Source organism: Macrotis lagotis, chromosome 5 (genome assembly GCF_037893015.1).
Source record: "Macrotis lagotis isolate mMagLag1 chromosome 5, bilby.v1.9.chrom.fasta, whole genome shotgun sequence".
Taxonomy (NCBI): Eukaryota; Metazoa; Chordata; class Mammalia; order Peramelemorphia; family Peramelidae; genus Macrotis; species Macrotis lagotis.
The window spans coordinates 204,656,834-204,677,922 of record NC_133662.1 but is presented as its reverse complement, the minus strand read 5'-3'; the positions used below and the strand labels follow the sequence as shown (position 1 = coordinate 204,677,922).

The 21,089-nt window shown below is 32.8% G+C and overlaps 1 protein-coding gene across 1 annotated transcript in view; it reads left to right on the top strand.

The window, feature by feature from the left end:
• The window catches only part of LOC141489455 (uncharacterized), a 216,996-nt gene that overhangs the window by 28,445 nt on the left and 167,462 nt on the right, over nucleotides 1-21,089 (top strand). The window contains exons 2-4 of the mRNA XM_074190069.1: nucleotides 1,050-1,217; nucleotides 15,881-16,094; nucleotides 19,398-19,560. Coding sequence (XP_074046170.1) covers nucleotides 1,050-1,217; nucleotides 15,881-16,094; nucleotides 19,398-19,560 — 545 coding nt within the window. The remainder of the gene's footprint in view (nucleotides 1-1,049; nucleotides 1,218-15,880; nucleotides 16,095-19,397; nucleotides 19,561-21,089) is intronic.

The window sequence follows — 21,089 nt, the reverse complement described above, 5'->3', positions numbered from 1 at the left end:
TTAATAAATGCTACTCCAAATATATGCTTCTCTACTATAATGCCCAAATGTCCTGTGAAATGATGTTTCTTACTGTCTTTGAAAAGAAATAATGTCAGCTCTTCCTACATTTACCTCTCTAAGAAGTACCTAAAAGTCCTATTTTCATTCATTTTGTTCAATATCAATATGATCCAGTCCCTTCATTAATATAGCCACCAGTTGGTCACTGGATAAGGACCTCCCATTTACAGTTCCAACAACTGTGTCAATATTAATTAGCATCTTATAAACTGTAATTCTTAGTTCCATATGCCTCCTTTTATACCCTTATGTCAACCCTCATTTTAGAAACAGAAAGGGTTCCTCATTTTTCTTAATTTTATGCATTGCCACGGACAAAACATTTATTGCCAAATGGCCAACCTAATGATAATGGGAGTTCTTCTCTGCTTAGCCAGGTGGGTACTAGGAAACCAGATATATTCACTGTACCAATAATCAAAATCTTTTCAGCATGGGAGATTTTAAAACTTGTGCTTAACTGGGACAGCTTTTAAGAATTCAGTGTCACCTCTATACCTTGATAATATATTTGAGTAGGACTTTATTGAGATAATGTTTGCTTTTCAGAAAAAAAGTGAATATACTAATTTCAGTATTTGGTAACACTTTATAGAGTTGCAAGATACATAAATTAGCTACTAATGAGAAGATGATTATTATGGATTTATAATACATTTACAATAACTTCATTACTCAGAACTAATAAGGGTTATAGAAATACCTCTAAGTTCTTTAAGACTATCTCTCTTAATTATGTGAATTCTCCCAAAAAGTTTATTTATGTGTTAACAGCACCAAAGTGTTTTTCATTATTTCCCCTAATTTTAGTTCCTTTGTGTTTCTTTGAACAGTTTAAATTTGTAAGGATCATTCCTTAAAACATCAGACAACTATGTCAAATGTTGCATGATTATTTGCCTGTTTTAATTATATCTAACCAACTTACCTGCATTTTCTTATGTCAAAATATCAGAGTCACTAATCTTTTCTCTCTTTTTTTCCAGCTACCCCAGTTGATGTACTAAAAGCATTAGACTTCCATAATTCACCAGAGGGAATATCAAAAACAGCAGGATTCTGCACAAACAGGAGGAATTCAAAAGGTTCAGATACTGCTTATAAAGTTACAAAACAAGCACAAATCAGTGCCCCCACAAAACAGCTATATCCAGGTGAGTTTATAATGGTCTGTATTGTACTTCAAAATCTACAAAGTTTTGGTTTTTTAGTTTAATGTTCTCTTTTGATAGTTTAAATAATTCATGCAAATAGGTAATATTTCAAATTTAAAGATTACTTATAGTAGGAACCCAAATAAATAATAAATCACTCAATAACTTGGGTAATAAAGATGACATTTGATGAAAAGCTAGATAATATGTCATTAGAAGATTTTTGTCATATATATTTTCACTCCAACTATTTTCATAAATCCTTTGAGAACTATGTTTCATAGTTCTTAGAATATAGAGGTTACTCAATACTTGCAATTAGTTAAGCAGCCTGAAAAAATTAACTTCTGTATCTTCAGAACCTATCACACTGTTTGTGAAAATAAGTTGAATTCTTCAAAAGTAATTGTGGAACAAGCAGATGAATAAACATTAAAACCAAATAGTTGAGTTGACAGGGGTCATTTCATTCAATTTTTACTCATTTTTACCAACAATCTGTAAAAGCTTTTTTGAAAGATTTTCTTTGTTATAAGGTCTTTATATTTCCCGTTTAAGATATTGAAATGTCATATTTCATACAAGTATTTTCATGGTTATAGGTGCCACACATTGCAAATATTAACAAATTATTCACACATCTTTGTTTCTTTAGAAACATCTTTAGAAGCTATTCAAAAATGTTTTAAGATCAAACCACAGATGAAACTCTTGTGTTTTGGTATATGATCATACTTATGATTGATTTCTTATAATCTTGACCCAGAACTTGGAATCATATTAAAAATTATAAAATTCTTGGGGGGGGTGAGTTTAAGACTGAAATCTCATTTGATTTATGCCACATGAATATACTGATAACCTTTAATATTGTGACAGATTTTGTCAAATAAAATCACTAAAGAAAGTGCGATTCTTCAACAGTTAGAAAACACAAAGGTAGAGCTTAATTTCAATTGTTTCAATTAATTTAAGAAAATATGTGTTTTTATGAAATTTGTCATTCATAACAATAATGTCATTTTTTGGTAATTCCAATTTAATTTTTCACATGAAGAATATGATCATAAGTGAATTCTTGAAACAACTCCAATCAAATTTATCCTCTGAGTTTTGGGTTTCCTCAGAATTAACCACTTTAAAACCTAGCAATAATTTGTTTCTTTTCTTCTTTTAAAAGGAAATTTATTTGTTAGAGAGAGACATATTTTAAGGTGTGCAATATATTCAGGTAGATTTTGTGACTTTTTTAAAGTGCCAATGTTGGACACACCACAAAATATTGGGTAATTCTAGAATTAGGCATGAATTATTTTACCTGAAAGTACCAAATAATCCCAAATACCTATCATGGATTTGTGCCACTCTCTACCTAAAAATGTTGGACAGATGCATACATATTTATTTATTTATTATTGGGATGTCAAAATAATTTGGTTTAGAAAATGATATGTATTCTAAATTAAAACCTAAAATAAAATATTCCAGAAACTTGAAGAACTAAATCATGCTTGATGTATATCTGATTAATGTCTTATTGTAGTGTGTCATGGGTTTGAAAAAGATTCTCTGATTTTTTTAAAAGATAAAAAATTTGAAAAAGAAAATTGATCCCATATTCCTCTACTTTTCTGGAGAAGTTGTCTAAACTCATTTGAAAATTATTAGTATATTTACTATATGACTAAGTGAACAGAATAGATTTGGAGTTAGAGATGTCTTAGTTCAAATTCTACCTGAGGCACTTTAACTAGTTGTATGACCACGGGCCAGTATTCCATAACGTTTGATCTTAGTTTCCTCTTCTATAAAATGAGCTATTTAATTTTGATGCCTTCTCTGGATTCTTACATATCTAAATCCATGATCCTGTAATCCAATTAAAGTTTCAAATAGGCAGTGATAATTTAGCATTCTTTATCTGAACATTCTGATACTGGGATTTGCCAATTTAAAGAAATTGTTGATGGTGGTAAGACACTATCATCAAATTCTACATGTGCATCTCAGATTTCATTACTTTGCTTTCCAATAAGGAAGAAATAAAAGTTATTACTGTCAAATGTAAAACTGCACAGGTGAAAATAAGGAACAAATATTTTGTATTTTGAATAGTTAAAATTGCACAGTTGATGGATCAAATTCTTAATCCTCCTTTATTCTTTTTTATTCTGAAAATAATTGGATAGATCAGAAGATTAATAAAAAATAAACATACTTTTAGTTGTATCATTGAAACTGTCTCAAAATATGCATTTAAATGCAATAAGAATACTGAAATCAAAAAAGTTAATCCATAATATATCTGTATATATATATATAAGTATATATTTATATTAAATAACACTTATTTTTTATTCATATATATACTGACTTCATTTATCCATAATTATTAAAACAGACATTTTAACTTGAGTTTATTGATGATAGAAAGCTATAAAAGTTTGTAGATTTGTGGATAAAAAGATATAATCAGCTGTCAGACAGTCTAAAAGAAGCAATCATTAAATGACCAGTCTTATCTTTTCCCTTTTGAGATTGGTTCTTTTTACCTTTCAATATAACAATTTAGTATAATAAACTATGTACATTAATCCCTCAAAAATACTTGATAGTTAACCTTTCCTTGCCCTCATGAGTGGCAAAGTTCCTTTTTTAACAATAGTATTCAGGAGACATATTTCCCCTCTGTGTTGTCTAATGTAGCTTTGTGAAGTTAGGGGTAGAAATTTTATGTAAATGAGGCAGGGAGGACAATGAAGTAGTAGTCTAGTGGCAAAGATATTTTGGGAAAGGTGGAGCTTTGTGATGTTTCTTAAGCAAGCATGTTAGTGATTCTCAATTGTGTTATCATGAAAGGCTGGCCCTGGTGTGAAATACAACAGATTAGCATTGCAATAAAAACAAACCAGCTATATACCATAACTTTTAAAAAATTGCTAAGGACAAATATTCTTTCAAAGAGGGATCTATAAAAGCAATGTTTTCAACTTCCTTCTTTTATGCAGAAACAAGTTCTGTGGTAATTCAGCCTCTTTTTAAATGAGTAGAAAAAAATAGAACTCTCAGTGACAATGGCAACTGCTCATTTGAGTCCTAAATGTCAGAGTAAATACTGTCATTATAATGTTTTTCTAGCATTTAAATTTATGGGACTATCCTTGGCAGTCCCAATCTGGATGCTCTAATTTTCATGTCTGAAAGCTTTCTGTAGCACAAATGAAGGGAGGCAATCACTGACCCTTCTGCCTTTACACCAATTTCACAAGTCATGTTCCACTGGAGGAGTCATGAAAAGATACTGACAGTAACACAAATCTGTGGAAATAAATTTAACTCTTTTTTTGTATCAGGTAAACAAAACATACTTTTTTGTAATGAATGTTTATTCTTCACCTTCTTATGTAGATATTACTACAGTGATTTCTCTGAGCAATTCCACATTTGGGAACAAGGAAAAGTAACATGTTACATATGATCAATCTAACATAGAAGTTCTTTGAATTAGAGATTAATCTCTTGCCATCAGACCTTATTTTTGCACATAATAGAAGTTTACCTTTTGAATAACATATTTGAATAACATAAGTTGTCTTTATGGATTAGTGATATATGTATTCAATGACAAAGTGAACTCTCTAAAAAAGGAAACTTCCTCTATCCATTCTGCAATATATAATCTTAGGGAAATAGATAAAACATTGAAATGTCAATTGACTTGCATAGTGTCACACACTGAACATATGTCCAGGGTAAGTCTTAAACTCAATCTTTTTGTTTGAAAAAGAAATTTATTTATTTATTTTTGCAGCTATAGTTGGAAAGATAATTTCAACATTTCCCTTTTTGTAAGATTTTTGAGTTCTACATTTTTCTTCTTCCCTTCCCTGCCCCTTCCTCTTGACGGCGAGTAATCTGATATAGTTACATGTGTATGACTATGTTAAATATATTTCCATATTAGCCATATTGTGCAAGTAGTATCAGAACAAAAGCAGGAAAAAAAGCCTTGAGGGAGAAAATCAAAGTATAAAGCCAGTTTTAAAAATTGAAAATAGTATGCTTTGCCTGCCTCCAGACCCATACATAGTTCTTTCTCTGATTGTGGATGGTATTTTCCATCACAGGGTCCTTTGGAATTGTCTTTGTTCATTGTACTGTTGAGAAGATCCAAGTCTATTGTGGTTGATTATCACACAGTGTTGCTGTTAATATGAACAATGTTCTGCTCACTTCACTCACTATCAACTCATGTCTTTCCAAGGCTTCTTGATCTCTAATCTTCCTGTATCCAAGGCAAACTTTCCCTTCACTAAGCCTTTTTGCCCTAATGCTATCTTAATTTCATTAAGAGAATCTTAGTAGTGCTACTATTAAGAAAGATGTGTAAAAGGAGAATATTGCATCCTACTCTGCATTACGCATTTAAATTTGACAAACTGGAATGTTTTTAGAGGAGGGTGACCACATGGTGAGAAGACAAGATACCGTGCCCTATGAGATTCTATTGGAGACACTAAATATTCAGCATGCAGAATAAAATATTTCAATTGTATGTAGGTAATGAGATGTTTTGAGGAAGAAGAGGGGCTAGATTTTTCAGCTTTATTCCTGACTGATAGAACTAGGAACAAGCAGTGAAATGTTCAAGGAGGTAGATTTTTGAATTCATGGAAGGAAAAACTTCCTAATAATTACACCTATCCAAAAATGGAATGAAGTGCTAAGGAACTAAGATCAATGATATCAAGAGTATTAAGTCTTGCAAATCAATTGGATTTAAGGGAGTGAGAGCTGCACAAAGTTGTCTGCCTTATTCTCTCCTTGAAGTCATCAGTTTCCTGGCAAGACAAAAGTTAGTACAACCTTGAAATGACCAGGATGAAGTGGGTGACCTTGACCTTTCTAAATTAAGGTTTTTCTCAGGTCTCAGTTTGTCAGATTACTGGTTCAAAAGGGATTTCTATTTATGGTTTAAACTAGATGACTTCTGAGATTCCTTGCAATTCGTGTTGCTCCACAATTGTTTTGTTACTTTTAGGTATGCAACTATCAAATATGTCTTCCTCTTCCCTTCAGTCCTTCCTCTCTGCTCCTGCTTTGGTGGCTATATTCTTTCATCTCACATGTACTATCTCATTACCTATAAAGGAACTTTCCGTTTTCTTAAGATTCATTTTTTCAGAAGATTGACTTTTACCTGGAATAACTTAGTCCTCTGAAAACATAGACCAAGATCAACAATCTATAACTTTTCTCTTGGCATATTCATTTGCAGCAAAAATATAATAATACAGTATCATTGATCCCTTGTTGCAAGATTATAATTAATGTTTATAGTGTAACCAGGTGAAATATATAGTGAACAGAGGAAGGAATATTATTTTTTGCCTAATACCATACTATTTTATTTTTCATGATTTTTTATTCAGTTTGCATTCCCCCCATCAAATGGTTATGACCTTTAGCTCAAATCTCATTTTCTCCTGCCTGAAATTATTTTAATAAAATATTTCTATAAGTTTTATAAAGTTTAGTTGAGTTATTTGTGTTTTATCAATTGGGTACTAGCATTAGTGAGAAAAATAGTTATAAATGAGAATTTAGGTTAATCCCTTTATTCACAGATGTAAAGTGCTCATTCTGCTTTGCTTATTGTTGATTTAAGATGACTATTCAATAAAAACATTTTCCAAGGAGAAAATCTATAGCAAATCAATAATTTAGCATGATTTTTAAAAAGATCATGTTCCATTCCTACATGTAGCAATGACTATTTTGGATACAGTACTTTATTAACTATGGAAAAATAAAATCATCTGGAACAATATTAACACTCAATCTCTCTGTCTTTTAAGTAGATTTCCCTGGTTTGTTTTTCATAGTGTGTTAGAAGATTGAATGCACATTGCCCAGGCAATTTGAATTAGTGCCACCTGCCTCAAGCACTTTTAACATATCTTTCAAATTAACTTTTCAGGCAAGGCAGGTGCTGAGATCTTTTTAAATCATTGTTTTCTTCATCCCTTTCAACCCTTACCTGCTGTTTGCCTTTTTAACTTTATCTTTCCACTAATCCCTCATGGTACCAATTGCTCTTCCATTTTAATTTCATTGGACAAATTAAAGTTATAGATTAAATGACTAAATGAACATTAATGGAAAACAGTCAAATGGTTTATTTTATACATATATATTTATCATATAATATTATATATTATGATATATTTTATATTATATATAATAAATCCATATTTATATATAATCATCTTGTTATAGGCCACTAAGTGGTTTCATTGATGGAATTCTGAGCTCAAGTGGAGTCAAAGACATCTGAGTCCACATTTGATTTATATACCTACTAAATGTGTGAGATTCTGAGCAAGGCATTTAGCCCTCTGTCTGGTTCATTTTCCTCAACTGTAAAATGAGGCAAATAATAGCACCTCTTTTGCAGAGCTGTTGTGAGAAACATGAAATAGCAATTGAAAAGTTACTTAATCCAGTGTTTAGCATGTATTAAAGGGAACAATTTGAAACCTTTATTACTTTGCATCAATTGGGGAATGACAACAAGTTCTATAAGAAATTATGAGTGGTCAAACTTTAGAGAAGCATGGAAAAACATCTGAACTGATGTCTGAGTGAAATGAATAGAACCAAGATAACATTGTACCCATTAAGAACATTGTAATATGATCAGCTATGTAGGATGTAGCTTTTCTCAGCAGTTCAGAGATCAAGGATCACCCTAAGAGAACCTGCTATGGACAATGCCATCTACTCAGGAAAACAAAACAAAATGAGACTATGGAGTCTGAATGCAGAGCAAAGCATGCCATCTTCACTTTTTTAAACTTTTATGATTTTCCCTTTCTGTTTTTTCTTTTTCCTTAGTTCTAATTTCTCTGTTGGAAATATATTAAATACAAGTTTACATGCATGATTTTTATCAAATTGTTCATCACTGTGATGAATAGGGAGGGAGAGGAGGGTAGTAGAAAAATGTGCAATTCAAAAACTTTCAAAGGATGAATAATGAAAAACTACCATTGTATGTAATTGGAAAAATAAAATTTAATTTTAAAAAAACAACACACATAAGCATTTGACCTAAAAAAAATCCTTAATTTCACATTTTGAAAGATACCTGTCTTTATTATTTTGATATTTAACGGTGGAGAAGATATTATAAGCATACACCAGTCATCTCCACTGTCTAGTTTAATATCTTTTTAGAAATCTGCATTGCTCCATATCTCCATATTTGCATATGCTACAAAATATTGGAGAAGAAAGACAATTCAAAAAACTCCAATTCAATTTATAACCTTTTACTTCTGATTAATAATTAGTTATAAAGTGACTGCTCCCATAAAATTTGCCATCCTATAGAGGGAGACAGATAATAATTAAGAATTGAATTACAACTCTATTGAATTTCTCATTCTCCTATAATTATAGTTCTTATTGTTTGAGTTAACTGTTAGACTATCTTTTAATTATCAAGTTTAACATTTTTAAGTGTTTGACACATAAGTGATTAATAAATGCCTTATTTATCTATCTGTCTATCTAGTCTTAATCATTACCTTTTACCTTAATCATTACATTTTTTCCTAATACATTTTATATTTAGTTTTTACTTTTTTTTGAATCTTTCACAATATTTTTGAATTTAATTTAAAAAGGTCCAGGTAAGAATCCATATACATCTATAAGTTTTTACTTTTTATCTTCCTTGAAATTGCTGATAAAATATGGAGTAGGCCCTTTAAAAATGCAAGCTTCATTCCCTAGACTACTAGAGACCTCTTTCCAAGCTGAAGGTGAAAATTAATCATTACACATTGGCCATAGTTAGTAGGCTTAAGGATAGGGTATGATTTCATTGATTTTAGGGATTCCTTCTGTAGCTCATTTTACAGATGAGGAACTGAGGATTAACTTGCCCAGAGTCTCAACACTAGTAGTTGGTGAGATTTGAACTTGGGAATATGAGTCTTTCTAACTGTTGGAATGGCACTGTAGCTACTGTGCTATCAAATTGCCCCTTTGAACAAGATTTTTAACCTGGTTAAAGAATTTATAACTCATTAAAAAGATCACAAGGTATAAAATACTTTGTTTGGATGTTTAAAACTTAATTGTCTTTGACTATTTAAAACCTAATGCAATGTACTTATTATTAATAGTGATGGGATTGAATCTTGCCCTTAGATAAATCATGGTGAAAATGTTTGAAAAATAGCTTGACAGAGACAGATTCCTAGAGGATTCTAGATCTTTGTTCATGTGAAATAGGGTTATCACTTTGGATCTAGAGACTTTAAACTCTACCCAATTGTAACAACATCAAGCAACATCTCTCCATCTTTTCCATTAGTTTAGCTTGATATGTTTTTCATTCTAAAATGATATGTTTTCAATCTTAGATTATATTTATATCATCCCTGGTAGGAAACAGAACACTTGACTTCTGGAAGGGGTCAGGGGAAGAAGTAGGTGCTCTTGTGAAAAAGATTTGGGGAAGTTCATTGCAGTGGAATAGCAGCTAATGAAGTAACTCTGGAATCCCCTGAAGAGCACTGGGAACAAGAAATCAGAAGTCCTACTTTATCACTTTCCATACCTATATCCCATTTAAGACCTTTATGGGTGAGGTCCATATCACAATTTTGACAATGCCTTCACTGGGTCACCACCCCATGACTTTAGATTAAGTTGTTCACTTACTCAGGACTTCTGGGAAATAATATTGAGATATTGGGAGACTTTGTGAAGAGAGGTGGGTTAGATCACTCCCTTATCCAAACAATGCACCTTGAAACCATATCTTTCCCTATCTCAACAATTCCCTGCGAGCAGATATTTTTCATTTCCCAGAAACTTTCACAATGTTTCTTCATCAGCATTCCAAATTTTATTTTTCTGCTTTTGTATAGGCTATTCTTCCATTTTTGGAATTTAGTCCCAGGAACATATTTTGAAGAAAATATTTTCTAATTTTGTTAGTATTAGATATTTTCTTTCTCTCTAAATTATATCATAATCAAATATCTGTATTATATTGCCCAGATTACTTTCAAGTTTTAACTTTGTTTCCTCATTGCTAGCTCAGCATCTAGTGTCTAGGAAGAAATATTCATTGCTTATAAGAGGTCCAGATAAATTAGTTAATTTGTGGTTTCCCAGATATAATATCCCACCTCCTGCATACTGTGTAGTCTTATTGTTATATTTTTAGGTTCCCACCCCCTTTTCATACTCAAAATAATTATCAGAATTTCAGATTTTTTGTGATTTATTCCTCTTGAATATCTTGCTTTTTTAAAAGGGTGTATATTTCCAATCATTTTTTAAACATTCTGTACTTCAATTGGTTTAAAATATTGATGAATTGATGGTTTAATTGAATATGTATTGAGCCTATGAACATGCATTTGGGCATGCTACTAGCTAGTTACTTCATTGTACTTACTACACTAGCCAAATAGCTCCCAAATACAAGCTGTTATTCACAAGAGAGTTGAGTGAAAACATATGTAGTTACGTTACAGTCAATCAACCAGCCAGCTTATATTGCCTGTGAACACAGTGACAGAGCATGTTCTCTAAAATCCCATTCTGATATATCATGGTGACTTGGAAGTGATTTTGAGATCCTGAAGGCAATGAAACCTATGGGTTCTTACCCAGGTGAAAAGGCTTCAAGGATTGTCTTATCCAGAAGTATACTCACTCCTGCTATCTGTCAACATTGTGCAAATTTAACTAGTGTCATAGAATTTGGCTGTAGTAGACATTCTTTTCAGCCATAGTCACTCTCAGATCTCTCAAAGATCTCTTAAAAGCATATCAGTGTCATGATTTTCAGTGATGGAAGAAGTACCTATATCAGAGTTAAAAATGAATATTTGGAAAAATAGTGTATTATAGGAACCTAGAACCATTGATGAGACCTGGGGATGGTTATGGAAAATTTCTGTGTTGTACTGAAGTTGAAAAACCATTGATACCCTGGAGGGAAAACAGGTATCACAGACTTTAAAGTGAAACCAGTTTATTCCATTTTCTACCTAGGTCTTTTACTTTATTTCTCAAATATTCAATTTCTCTATAATGATAATAATAGTGATTTTGCACTAGCTACCTTACAGTTAGGTGGTACTAGATAAAGTGTTGAACCTGAAGTCAGGAAGGCCTTAGTTCAAATCTTGTTTCAGAAACTTAATAACTGTCTAATTCTGGGCAAGTCATTTAACCTCCCTCTGCCTCAGTTTCCTAATTTGCAAAGTGGGGTTCATGATAACACCTATCTCCTAGGGTTGTTCTGAGGAATAAGTGAGATGATAATTGTAAAAACACTCAACAAAGTATCTATCACATAGTGGGCACTGCTTAAATGCTTGTTCTCACAGATTTGTTGGAAAAGGAAGTAAGAAAGAAAAGAAGGAAGGCGTGTATATTAGGTTTTTTGTGTTAGTTTCTATGGATACAGAAAAGAAAACAAGCCAGTCTCTTAGAGTTTTTACATCCTAATGGGGTACAGACCATATAGGAAAATTCAACTTCAGGATGGATAGAAAAGCACCTTTTGGAATGCCAAGTCAGGGATGATGTCAAGGTCCAGTAGTCTGGAGGATACAAAAGTAGAACAGAGAACAGTGAGCAGTGCCTGGTGGTCCTTAGGATGCAGTGTCAAGGTCAGTGGTTATAAAGCCTTATGTTCCAGTTGCCTCTGAGACAGGATTGAGGGTAAGGTGTGGTGTTGAGATAGCAAGTGATTGCGTTTTCTAGGAGTATTAAGAAGAGACAAAGTCAATGTACAAGCAAATCTTTACTGCCATTTCAACTGAAAAAAATCAGATTCTTATTTTCAACCAGTTGACAGAGAAGAGGACTTTCAACAAGAATTTTCTTCTCTCAATGATAGTAACTTTAGCTTCTGAGATGTAATGGATTGTATAGTTTTGGTTATAGCAAGTACATGGACTTGTGTCTCCACTGGTATTGTTCCCCTGGATAATAAAGACAAGTCATAACTATTGGCAGGGGTACACTACAATGACAACTTACATGGCTCCTGGGAAAAAATAAGTCCAAAATCAAATTCCCTTACTACTTTGTGCTATATACCATGCCCATATAATTGTAGGGGAGGCTTTCCAAACAAACAGCTGAAATCCATTTCTCTGCCATATTTCTTTAATGAAATAAAGTACTCCATAAACATCATTTACTGTTCTTAGTTAAGATTCAAAGTGAGTTTTGAAGGACAGGAAGAATTTATATAGTTCAAAGGGAAATTAAATGATTCAGGGAAGGGGAAATAATCTGAGTGAAAGAATGCGGTTATTAATGAATAATGAGTGTTCATGGGACAGCAAGGAGATTAATCTCACCACAGCCATAAAGGTATCCTGTTGAGTTGCGGTTCAAACTAAATTTGGACAAGTAAAGTCATAGAAGTAAAGTCAGGTAATGAAATGCTATTAAGGGATTTTAATTAGAAGAATAATCTAGGTGTGAGGTAAAGGGTATCTTGAATTTGACTGAATGAGATTGTGGGTGGTTTTTCCATCAATTTCCTTGTACATCTTTTATTAAACTACTACATCAAAGTACATTTTACAGTAGATCTAATAATGATATTAAATTTACAACTTTAGACATTGAAGGCACATTCAAACTCTTCTTGCCCAATCCCCTCAAAACTAAGATCTAAAGATGTGAAATGACCTACTCTTGTTCTTAAGAGTGAGTAGCAAATGACCTAGCTTGGATATGAACCCATTTCCTTTGCTTCTGATTTCATAGCACACTACCTTTGATGTTCTAGAATTTGCTGGCAAGATAGACACTAGTCAACTTTTACAATAGCCTCTACCTTACAATTTTAAAGGAATTCCACTATGGAAGTTTTGAATATTGACCCAGATATGTGCTTTAATTGCAAATAATTATTGTCAAGGAAACTGGGGGAATCACCATTAAGGCATTCATCCAGAAAGATGCCCCAGAGGAGACTTTTAGAATAGGAAAATAGTAGGTATTACTCTCAAACATGGTAATTCAATGAAGCTGTAATAAAATACAATATAGTAAAACTTTACAAGGAATTTTAGAATAAACCAAATGAAATACTTTTTTACATAACAATAATCTAATGTGTGTACTATGGGATAGTTTACCAAAATCATGGAATGCTAAATTTTAAAGATTTATTAAGGACATATAGAAATATTCCACAGCTCCCTTATGATGATGATTTTTTTTTCTTTTGTTCTTGAAGAAGACCATGACATCAGGGAAGTGATACCCTGACAAGCCCATGAATTGGATTTGAATGAGGGAGTGCTGTGCTAAATCACCAGCCTCACTTTCTCCTCCAGTGCCATCTGGGTCTAGTGGTCAGATGTGAATCAAGATGACTGTATATGGTCCTTGACGTGAGGCAATCAATGTTATGTGACTTTCCCCACAGCTAGTGAAAAGTATCTGAGGTCATATTTGACTTCCTGTCTTCCTGAATCCAAGGTCAGTGCTCTTTCCACTGCACCACCCAATTGTTCCCTCATATTGACGACTTTAAAGGTAATCATAGTCCCCCCAAAATCTTTGGCTTTAATGTACTACTATGACAGAATATAGATTTTCTTATGCTGAATAATATATTAAATTTGTCCAAACATTCTTGATTATGATTACTAATGTTAGTTTACAAAAAAGAATATGGCTCTTCAATAATGGATACTTATTGAGTTTTTTCAGGTTTTGTCAGGTTTCATGATTCACAGAGTTGGTACAACGTATTTAGTAGGGCATTAAACCTAGAGTCAAAAAGTTCTAGATTGAAAAATCTGCCTCTGAGGCTGACAGTTTGACCTTGGGCGAGTCATTTAACATGACTATGCCTCACTTTCCTCTTCTGTAAAAAACAGGGATTCAGATTGATGACTTTTATAATCTCTTACTCTAAATCTATTACCTTGGTATTCTCACAATCCTGCTGCAAACTAGGTACTGCAGTTATTATTATCCCTGTTTTTCAGATGATAATTCTTAGTCACATACCTCAATATGTGCCAGAGGCAGGATCCAGGGACATGTCATTCCTGATTCTAATTCTGACACTTCCCCTTCCCCCTTACTCTAATGGATTTTCTAAGATGGTTTTTCAAAAATATTAATTTTAGGATACTATTGGAAAATTTTAAGCCAGGTATTAGAATAAATGTAAATTTAATCAAACACATATTTATCAAGGATGAGACAAGAGAGGTATTTGCTTTCTATATGTAAAACTGAGAGATGTGGAAAATATATAAAATATTAATATGGAGAGAACATATCATGGGGTAAAGTTTAGAGATCCATTTTAACCTATTGTCTCATATTTGTAATTGACTGGTTATACCTCTGAAATTTGCTAATATGACAGGACTTTTGAATACAGGAATATTTATTCATCCCCCCAAAATATTATAACAAATGACCAATATTTAGGTATCTGTGAATAAATTTTTAAAGTTATGTAATAATGAAGATTTTGAAACTAACTTATCATCATAAACTTTACATCAAAAAACAAAACCCCATTATTTATTAAGTCTATATTACCCACTTGAGCAATGTACTGAGACTCTTATGATAAAGCATTGATCATTTATTCAATGAGGTCACCATATATAGCTCTACCCAGATGCAAAATGATATTCCACCACCATTCTCATACCATTATCCTGCCAGAAAGATGCCCTTTTTCTTCCTTCCTATTCCCCTGTTTTCTGGAAACTTTAAGCATATCAATATTACCATTACTACAATGAACATACCAATCAGTTGCTTTATGACTACTCACCATCCTTGTGATATTCTGAGGAGAACAAAAAACAAAAAAAAATCTTTCCAAAGACTTCTCTTTATGTCTCATCTTACCTTAATTAGAAAATGAACTTCTCTACTATAGGCAATGTCTTGCAAACACATGTCACAATTCTAAGTCAATGTTTTCCTTTCATTGAAGAAAAGGATTTTAAAATAATATTTTTAGGGGCAGCTAGGTAGCATAGCAGATAAAGCACCGGCCCTGGATTCAGGAGTAGCTGGGTTCAAATCCGGTCTCAGACACTTAATAATTACCTAGCTGTGTGGCCTTGGGCAAGCCACTTAACCCCATTTGCCTTGCAAAAAACTAATAATAATAATATTTTTATTTCTGCTTATTTTTTCAAATAACAAAGAATAAATTCATAGCATTATGTCTCACTAAATTTTACCTTGTTTTCCCCAAATTAGGAAAAATTATACTTTGAATTACTCATTCAATACATAATAAGTAGAATTCTTATTATGCATTAAGCTTGTACTAGCATTGTGATCCAGGTTTCCATCTACATCTTTGGTTGAACTTAATGATTACTTTTTAAATAAATAACTTGAAATTGATTTCTGCATAAAATGTAATTTTATTGGATCCAAGCTAGAAATCACTCTCCCCTCTTTGATCAACACTCAACCACTGGTATCTTATTGAATGTGGGCATTTGTATAGTCAATTGCACTCAAGAATTTGATAATACTAGAGAGTGCAATTACTTTTCAAAATTCCTTAGATAGAACTGGTTAGAAGTAATTATTCTTCTCCTTTTTCTTACCAGGTGGAACATTTCCTCAAGATTTTTCAATATTATTTACAGTAAAGCCCAAAAAGGGAATCCAATCCTTCCTTTTATCCATCTATAATGAGCAGGGTATTCAACAAGTTGGTGTTGAGGTTGGAAGGTCCCCTGTCTTCCTCTATGAAGATCAACATGGTAAACCTGCCCCAGAAGACTACCCTCTTTTCAGAACTGTCAACATTGCTGATGGGAAGTAAGTACTTATTATATTAACAGGGGTAAGCAATGCTTGACAAACAGTAGGTGGTTAATAAATACCTGTTAACCTCACTGAAAATAATTAGTAAGCTCATTTGATTTTTGAGTTTGGGAAGGAAAATAAAGTAATGTTTCCATGAGATTCATTACATTCCTCAAAATTATTCTTTGAATTTGATTTTGAATCTTACTATTGTGGATTTTTAAAAAAATATCTATTGCCTTACTGTTATGGGCAATTTTTTTCTCTTTCACTTTTATTGTCTTGTCTTGTTTTGCTTGTTTGTTTTCTTTTTAGTTTTTGCAAGTCAAATGGGGTTAAGTGGCTTGCCCAAGGCCACACAACTAGGTAATTATTAAGTGTCTGAGGCCGGATTTGGACTCAGGTATTTCTTACTCCAGGGCTGGTGCTCTATCCACTGGTTTGCCTAGCCGCCCTCAAATTATTGTCAATATTAATGTTTAGACATTATTTACATGTGTCTTAAGTGATTCCCCCTTTTTTATAGGAACACAAGTAAAGTTCTAAAAGGCAAAAGTATATTTTCTGAATCTGGGATCCTTATGTAAATAAAACTGTAAGACTTGATGAATGAATTGAAGGAATGAGCAAATTAATAAAAATATTCGATACTTTCTATGTATCAAGCACTAAATTGAGCACTGTGGGTAAAAATTTTAAAAAATGATGCAGAGCTAATCTTTAAAGATCTTAAATAAAAATATGGTTAGATCATACATATTAGGCAGTGATGACCAGAACGGTTGTCTTTATCTGGGAAGTCACAGGGATCTTGAGAAGGACTATAGGATAAATGATTGACAAGATCTTTTCAGACACAGTAGCAGCATATAACTATTCTCCTCAAGAGGTAGAAAAACCATACTTTGGTGCAATAGCAGCAGGATGGAAAATGCCATGAATGAGAGAATCATAATCCCAGAAAATTTAAATATAAATAGTTTAGCTCCTTTTGTTGATATTCACATCCTTGCATTTAGCCAAGACAATCATTAATCAAATAATCACAAGAAGCATATATTGTATTACTTTGTCAGGTCTTGTTCTAGGTGCTTGGTTTATCAGGGATTAGAGCTTAAAGTAACAAAAAGTCTTGATGTTATAAAGCTAAAAACAGACGTTTGAGTCAGAGTTTTGCTCATTACAATTTGAATATTAAGCAAAATTTAATCTCCATTTTTAACATGTGTATATTTTTTTCCAAGATGCTACTCAGATCCATAGTGAGCTAGCTCTGTCAGTGTTAATCTCCTTGAATTGTCATAGAAATAGATATTTAATGAAATGGTACTCAAAATCCACTAATGAAGTTTTATAAATATCATTTCAAGAAAGATAATGTTAAGCTAAATAAATTCTTGATGTAGAAACACTTTTTTGCTATAATCAGACATCACAAGAAAATTCTGAAAAAGAGCTCATATTTACAAATCCAAATGTTACCTATATATTTATGGCATACTTATTAAATTTCACTATTGTTTGGATTCACAGGTTAATTTCAGAAAATTAATTCCTTTTAGAGTTTATCCTAATCCTCTTTTAATATTGTTAAACCACTCCAAAATGGAAAATAGTTAATATTTTCTATTCGATAAAAGTGTAGGTGTAAAATATTAGAAATGATTTGTTGGTAAGCTTTTTTCCTTAAAAAAGTGAACATATATATACACACACTTCAGTTTACTTCTAGCCTACTTAAGTCAAGCTAAGCAAACTCCCATCCTAATTCAGAATAAATTCATTCATTCATTTACAAATATTTGTAAAATATCTACTATACTCAAAGAATTACATTGCAGAAACACAAAAGAGAATGAGATGATGTTTCTTCTTGCAGTATTCTAATGATTTAAATATAATTTACCCCTTCAGTATTTCAGGTTTTCATTATTTCATTGATGGGAGTATCCCTTTCTCTAATACAGAGAGCAGGACAACTTCATTATTTGTTATAGCTGAAAAAAGGGAATGTTCATAATGTCAAGACCAGTCTTTTGATGTTAAGAAGACATGTCCATAAATCACTCTGATACAAATTATAATGTGAAAGTATATAGGGGAATTAAAAAGATATAGGATATTTCACTAGTGTGCCATCAGAGAAATTAGAATGAGGGTCTATGGAAATATACTTTGCCTTTGGCAGTAGTCCTTCCAAGTCATTTGAGTCTCCCAACTTTTCTCTACTTATTTCATGGATTAAATCCTAGATGCTTCTGGAATATCAATCAAGTACCTTTTGCATGGAAAAAATATAAAGTCTTAACCAGAGGACTGGTGGCATTAAAAAAAAAATCAAGTGAGCAGCTTCACTCACATGGTTTCTATTAGTACCAGATATTCTTAATAAAAATTCATCATTATACTGTACAGCAAGGGTATGTATGTTTCCAAAAGGGTTGGAAATGTCTCCCCGCAAGTCTGTCATCACCGTCCCTGAATTAGCTGGAGCCAGTAGCTGTAGGATGATTTGAAGCTCTCTCTCCACACATGGGTTGGATATGCTGCTTTTTTAAGTGTTCCCATTTCTTGCCAGTTCTGGAAAGAAGGAAAGTTATTGTGTCTGAAACTTGGAATCTTCCCAGAGTAGCTCAATAGTGATCTAGTACAATTTTGAAATTAAACTGGAAAAATGAAGCAAGACAACTAAGAATAAATATTGAATAAAGATAGGAACACACTATCTTTGAGGGTTACAATGTTTAGTTCCTTCAGATGGAATAAATTATTCAATTATTAGACACACCCTTTTATAGTCATTCTCTGGGGATCTTGGTTATGGACTTTCCCTCATAAGTGGAATTAACTTTCTTTGTAAGCTTTTACTTACCCTAGATCCCACCCTAACTTCTATCTGCCACCCTCATCTGGACAGGATGAGATTATGCTTGTGTCTCTTCAACACAAAGTAAAGTAAAAGACTGGCAGTAATCAGTAACCTAGACAGTTGAACCACCTGCATAACTTGAAATTCTTTCCTGTCCTTTAGAATGTCTAACACTAAAATTATTTGTTAGGAGGGGCCATTGGCAGGTGCACAGCATTCCCATTCCAAGAAATTGGAAAAAAAGCTTCATTTATGCGTATTGAGAAAATACCTATGCCGGTCCAAATGAATGATAAAGATTCCTCTTCTTTTTTTTTACATTTTAAAATGCATGTTAATTGTTCTTAGCTTAGATAGGGTCACCCTAAATCATTTGGAATTTCCAAATAAATAGCTTTGGGGTTGGTATCTTTAAAGCTCATAAAGGAATTGTGCGTCTTTTCAAGGTGGCATCGGATTGCTATCAGCGTGGAGAAAAAAACTGTGACTATGATTGTTGACTGCAAGAAGAAAACTTCTAAACCACTCCCGAGAAGTGACAAAGCAGCTGTCGACACCAATGGGATCACAGTTTTTGGAACAAGGATTTTGGACGAAGAAGTTTTTGAGGTAAAAAAGTCAATGCTTAATTTGAGCCTAATGTCTTTGAGAATGAGCTAAAGAATTGGCAAGATTAATAACAGTAACCCTTAGATACGTGGTAAGGTGAAGTTTGGAAATAAAAGAAAAGCTGTCCTACTTTCTGACCCTGTGGGTGTGAGTAGTGTTGGTGTTTCCTGTTGCTCAGGAGGAGAATGACTAGACACTATATTTGTAATGCCTAGAAAACAGCTATGCAGATTGGGTGATTGGAGCACAGAAGTGCCATTCTCTTGGGAGGGACAAATGGTTTTACTCTACATACTTTGTGCTATTTTCTTTGGAGAAAGAGATTTTCCTCATTTCCTTCTTTAGGAGATTATGTTAGAGAAATGGACAAGGCAAAGATTCTCCATTTCTGTGCTGTCATTGTGGAATGCCCCAAGTTAAAATAGAGATCATCTTGCACATGGCAAATATATTTGTTTTCATTACAATAAGATCAACTTTCTTTTATTTTTTTGGTAATGAGGAGATTACTGAATAGTTTTAAAGGTAGCCTCCAACAGGATGCTGTGGTAAAAGTCTTTCCTTTCACTTTTCAAAGACTACATCCAGTGATTTTTAAAATTTTATCATAAAAAGCTAACATTTGTTAATTAGACCAGGTTATGGGAATACAAATAAAATGAATGAAATAATCCCCCCTCCCAAGAAGTTTGCATTCTAGCGGGGGAGGGGAGGAAGAGATTTCATGTATTTATACATATTCATATATATGTTATATATCATCTATAGGACAAATATAATGAGAATAACAAATGAACCCAGACTACTTAAATACAAAGTCTTGGGAGAGAATGCACAACATTTTGGGAAATCAAGAAAGGTTTCATGTTCACGGTGGCTCTGTGTCTTTAAGGAAGAGAGGTTTTGTGTAAGGCAAAGAGGTAAGGAGAGAACTCATTCTCCATATGGAAAACATCCAGAGTTGAGCAGGATATGGGAGACAGAGATGTATGGGAGAAAAGTAAGAGAGAATAGCTTGGATTTCTTAATTTATGATTTATCTTTGATTAATTTAATATAAACCAAATAGACATATATGTTATAAAGCAAAGGGGAAATACTTCTAAGAGATTAAATTTTCATAGCTTTATTTTTATAACATTATTGAATCTTACACACACACACGCACACATATTTTCCCAAGTCACATGATAAGGTTGTTCAATTCTTTATCAATAAGTTAATCTATTACCATATTTTCACATCAAGTCTTACAGTTATGCAGCACTTCGAGAGAGTCAATTTATTCATCAGTCATTTGAAGTGCTGCACATAGAAATGTTCCAGTGGAACTTTAGATGGTCATAAATTTCTAGTAGGAACCTATATTTTCTAGTATAAGGGAGGTACTCACAAACACTTAAGAAGAGAGTTCACCGGCCCTGGATTCAGAAGGACCTGAGTTCAAATCCAGTCTCAGATACAATAACTAATTGTGTGACCTTGGACAAGTCACTTAATCCTGATTGCCTCACATCCAAGATCATCTC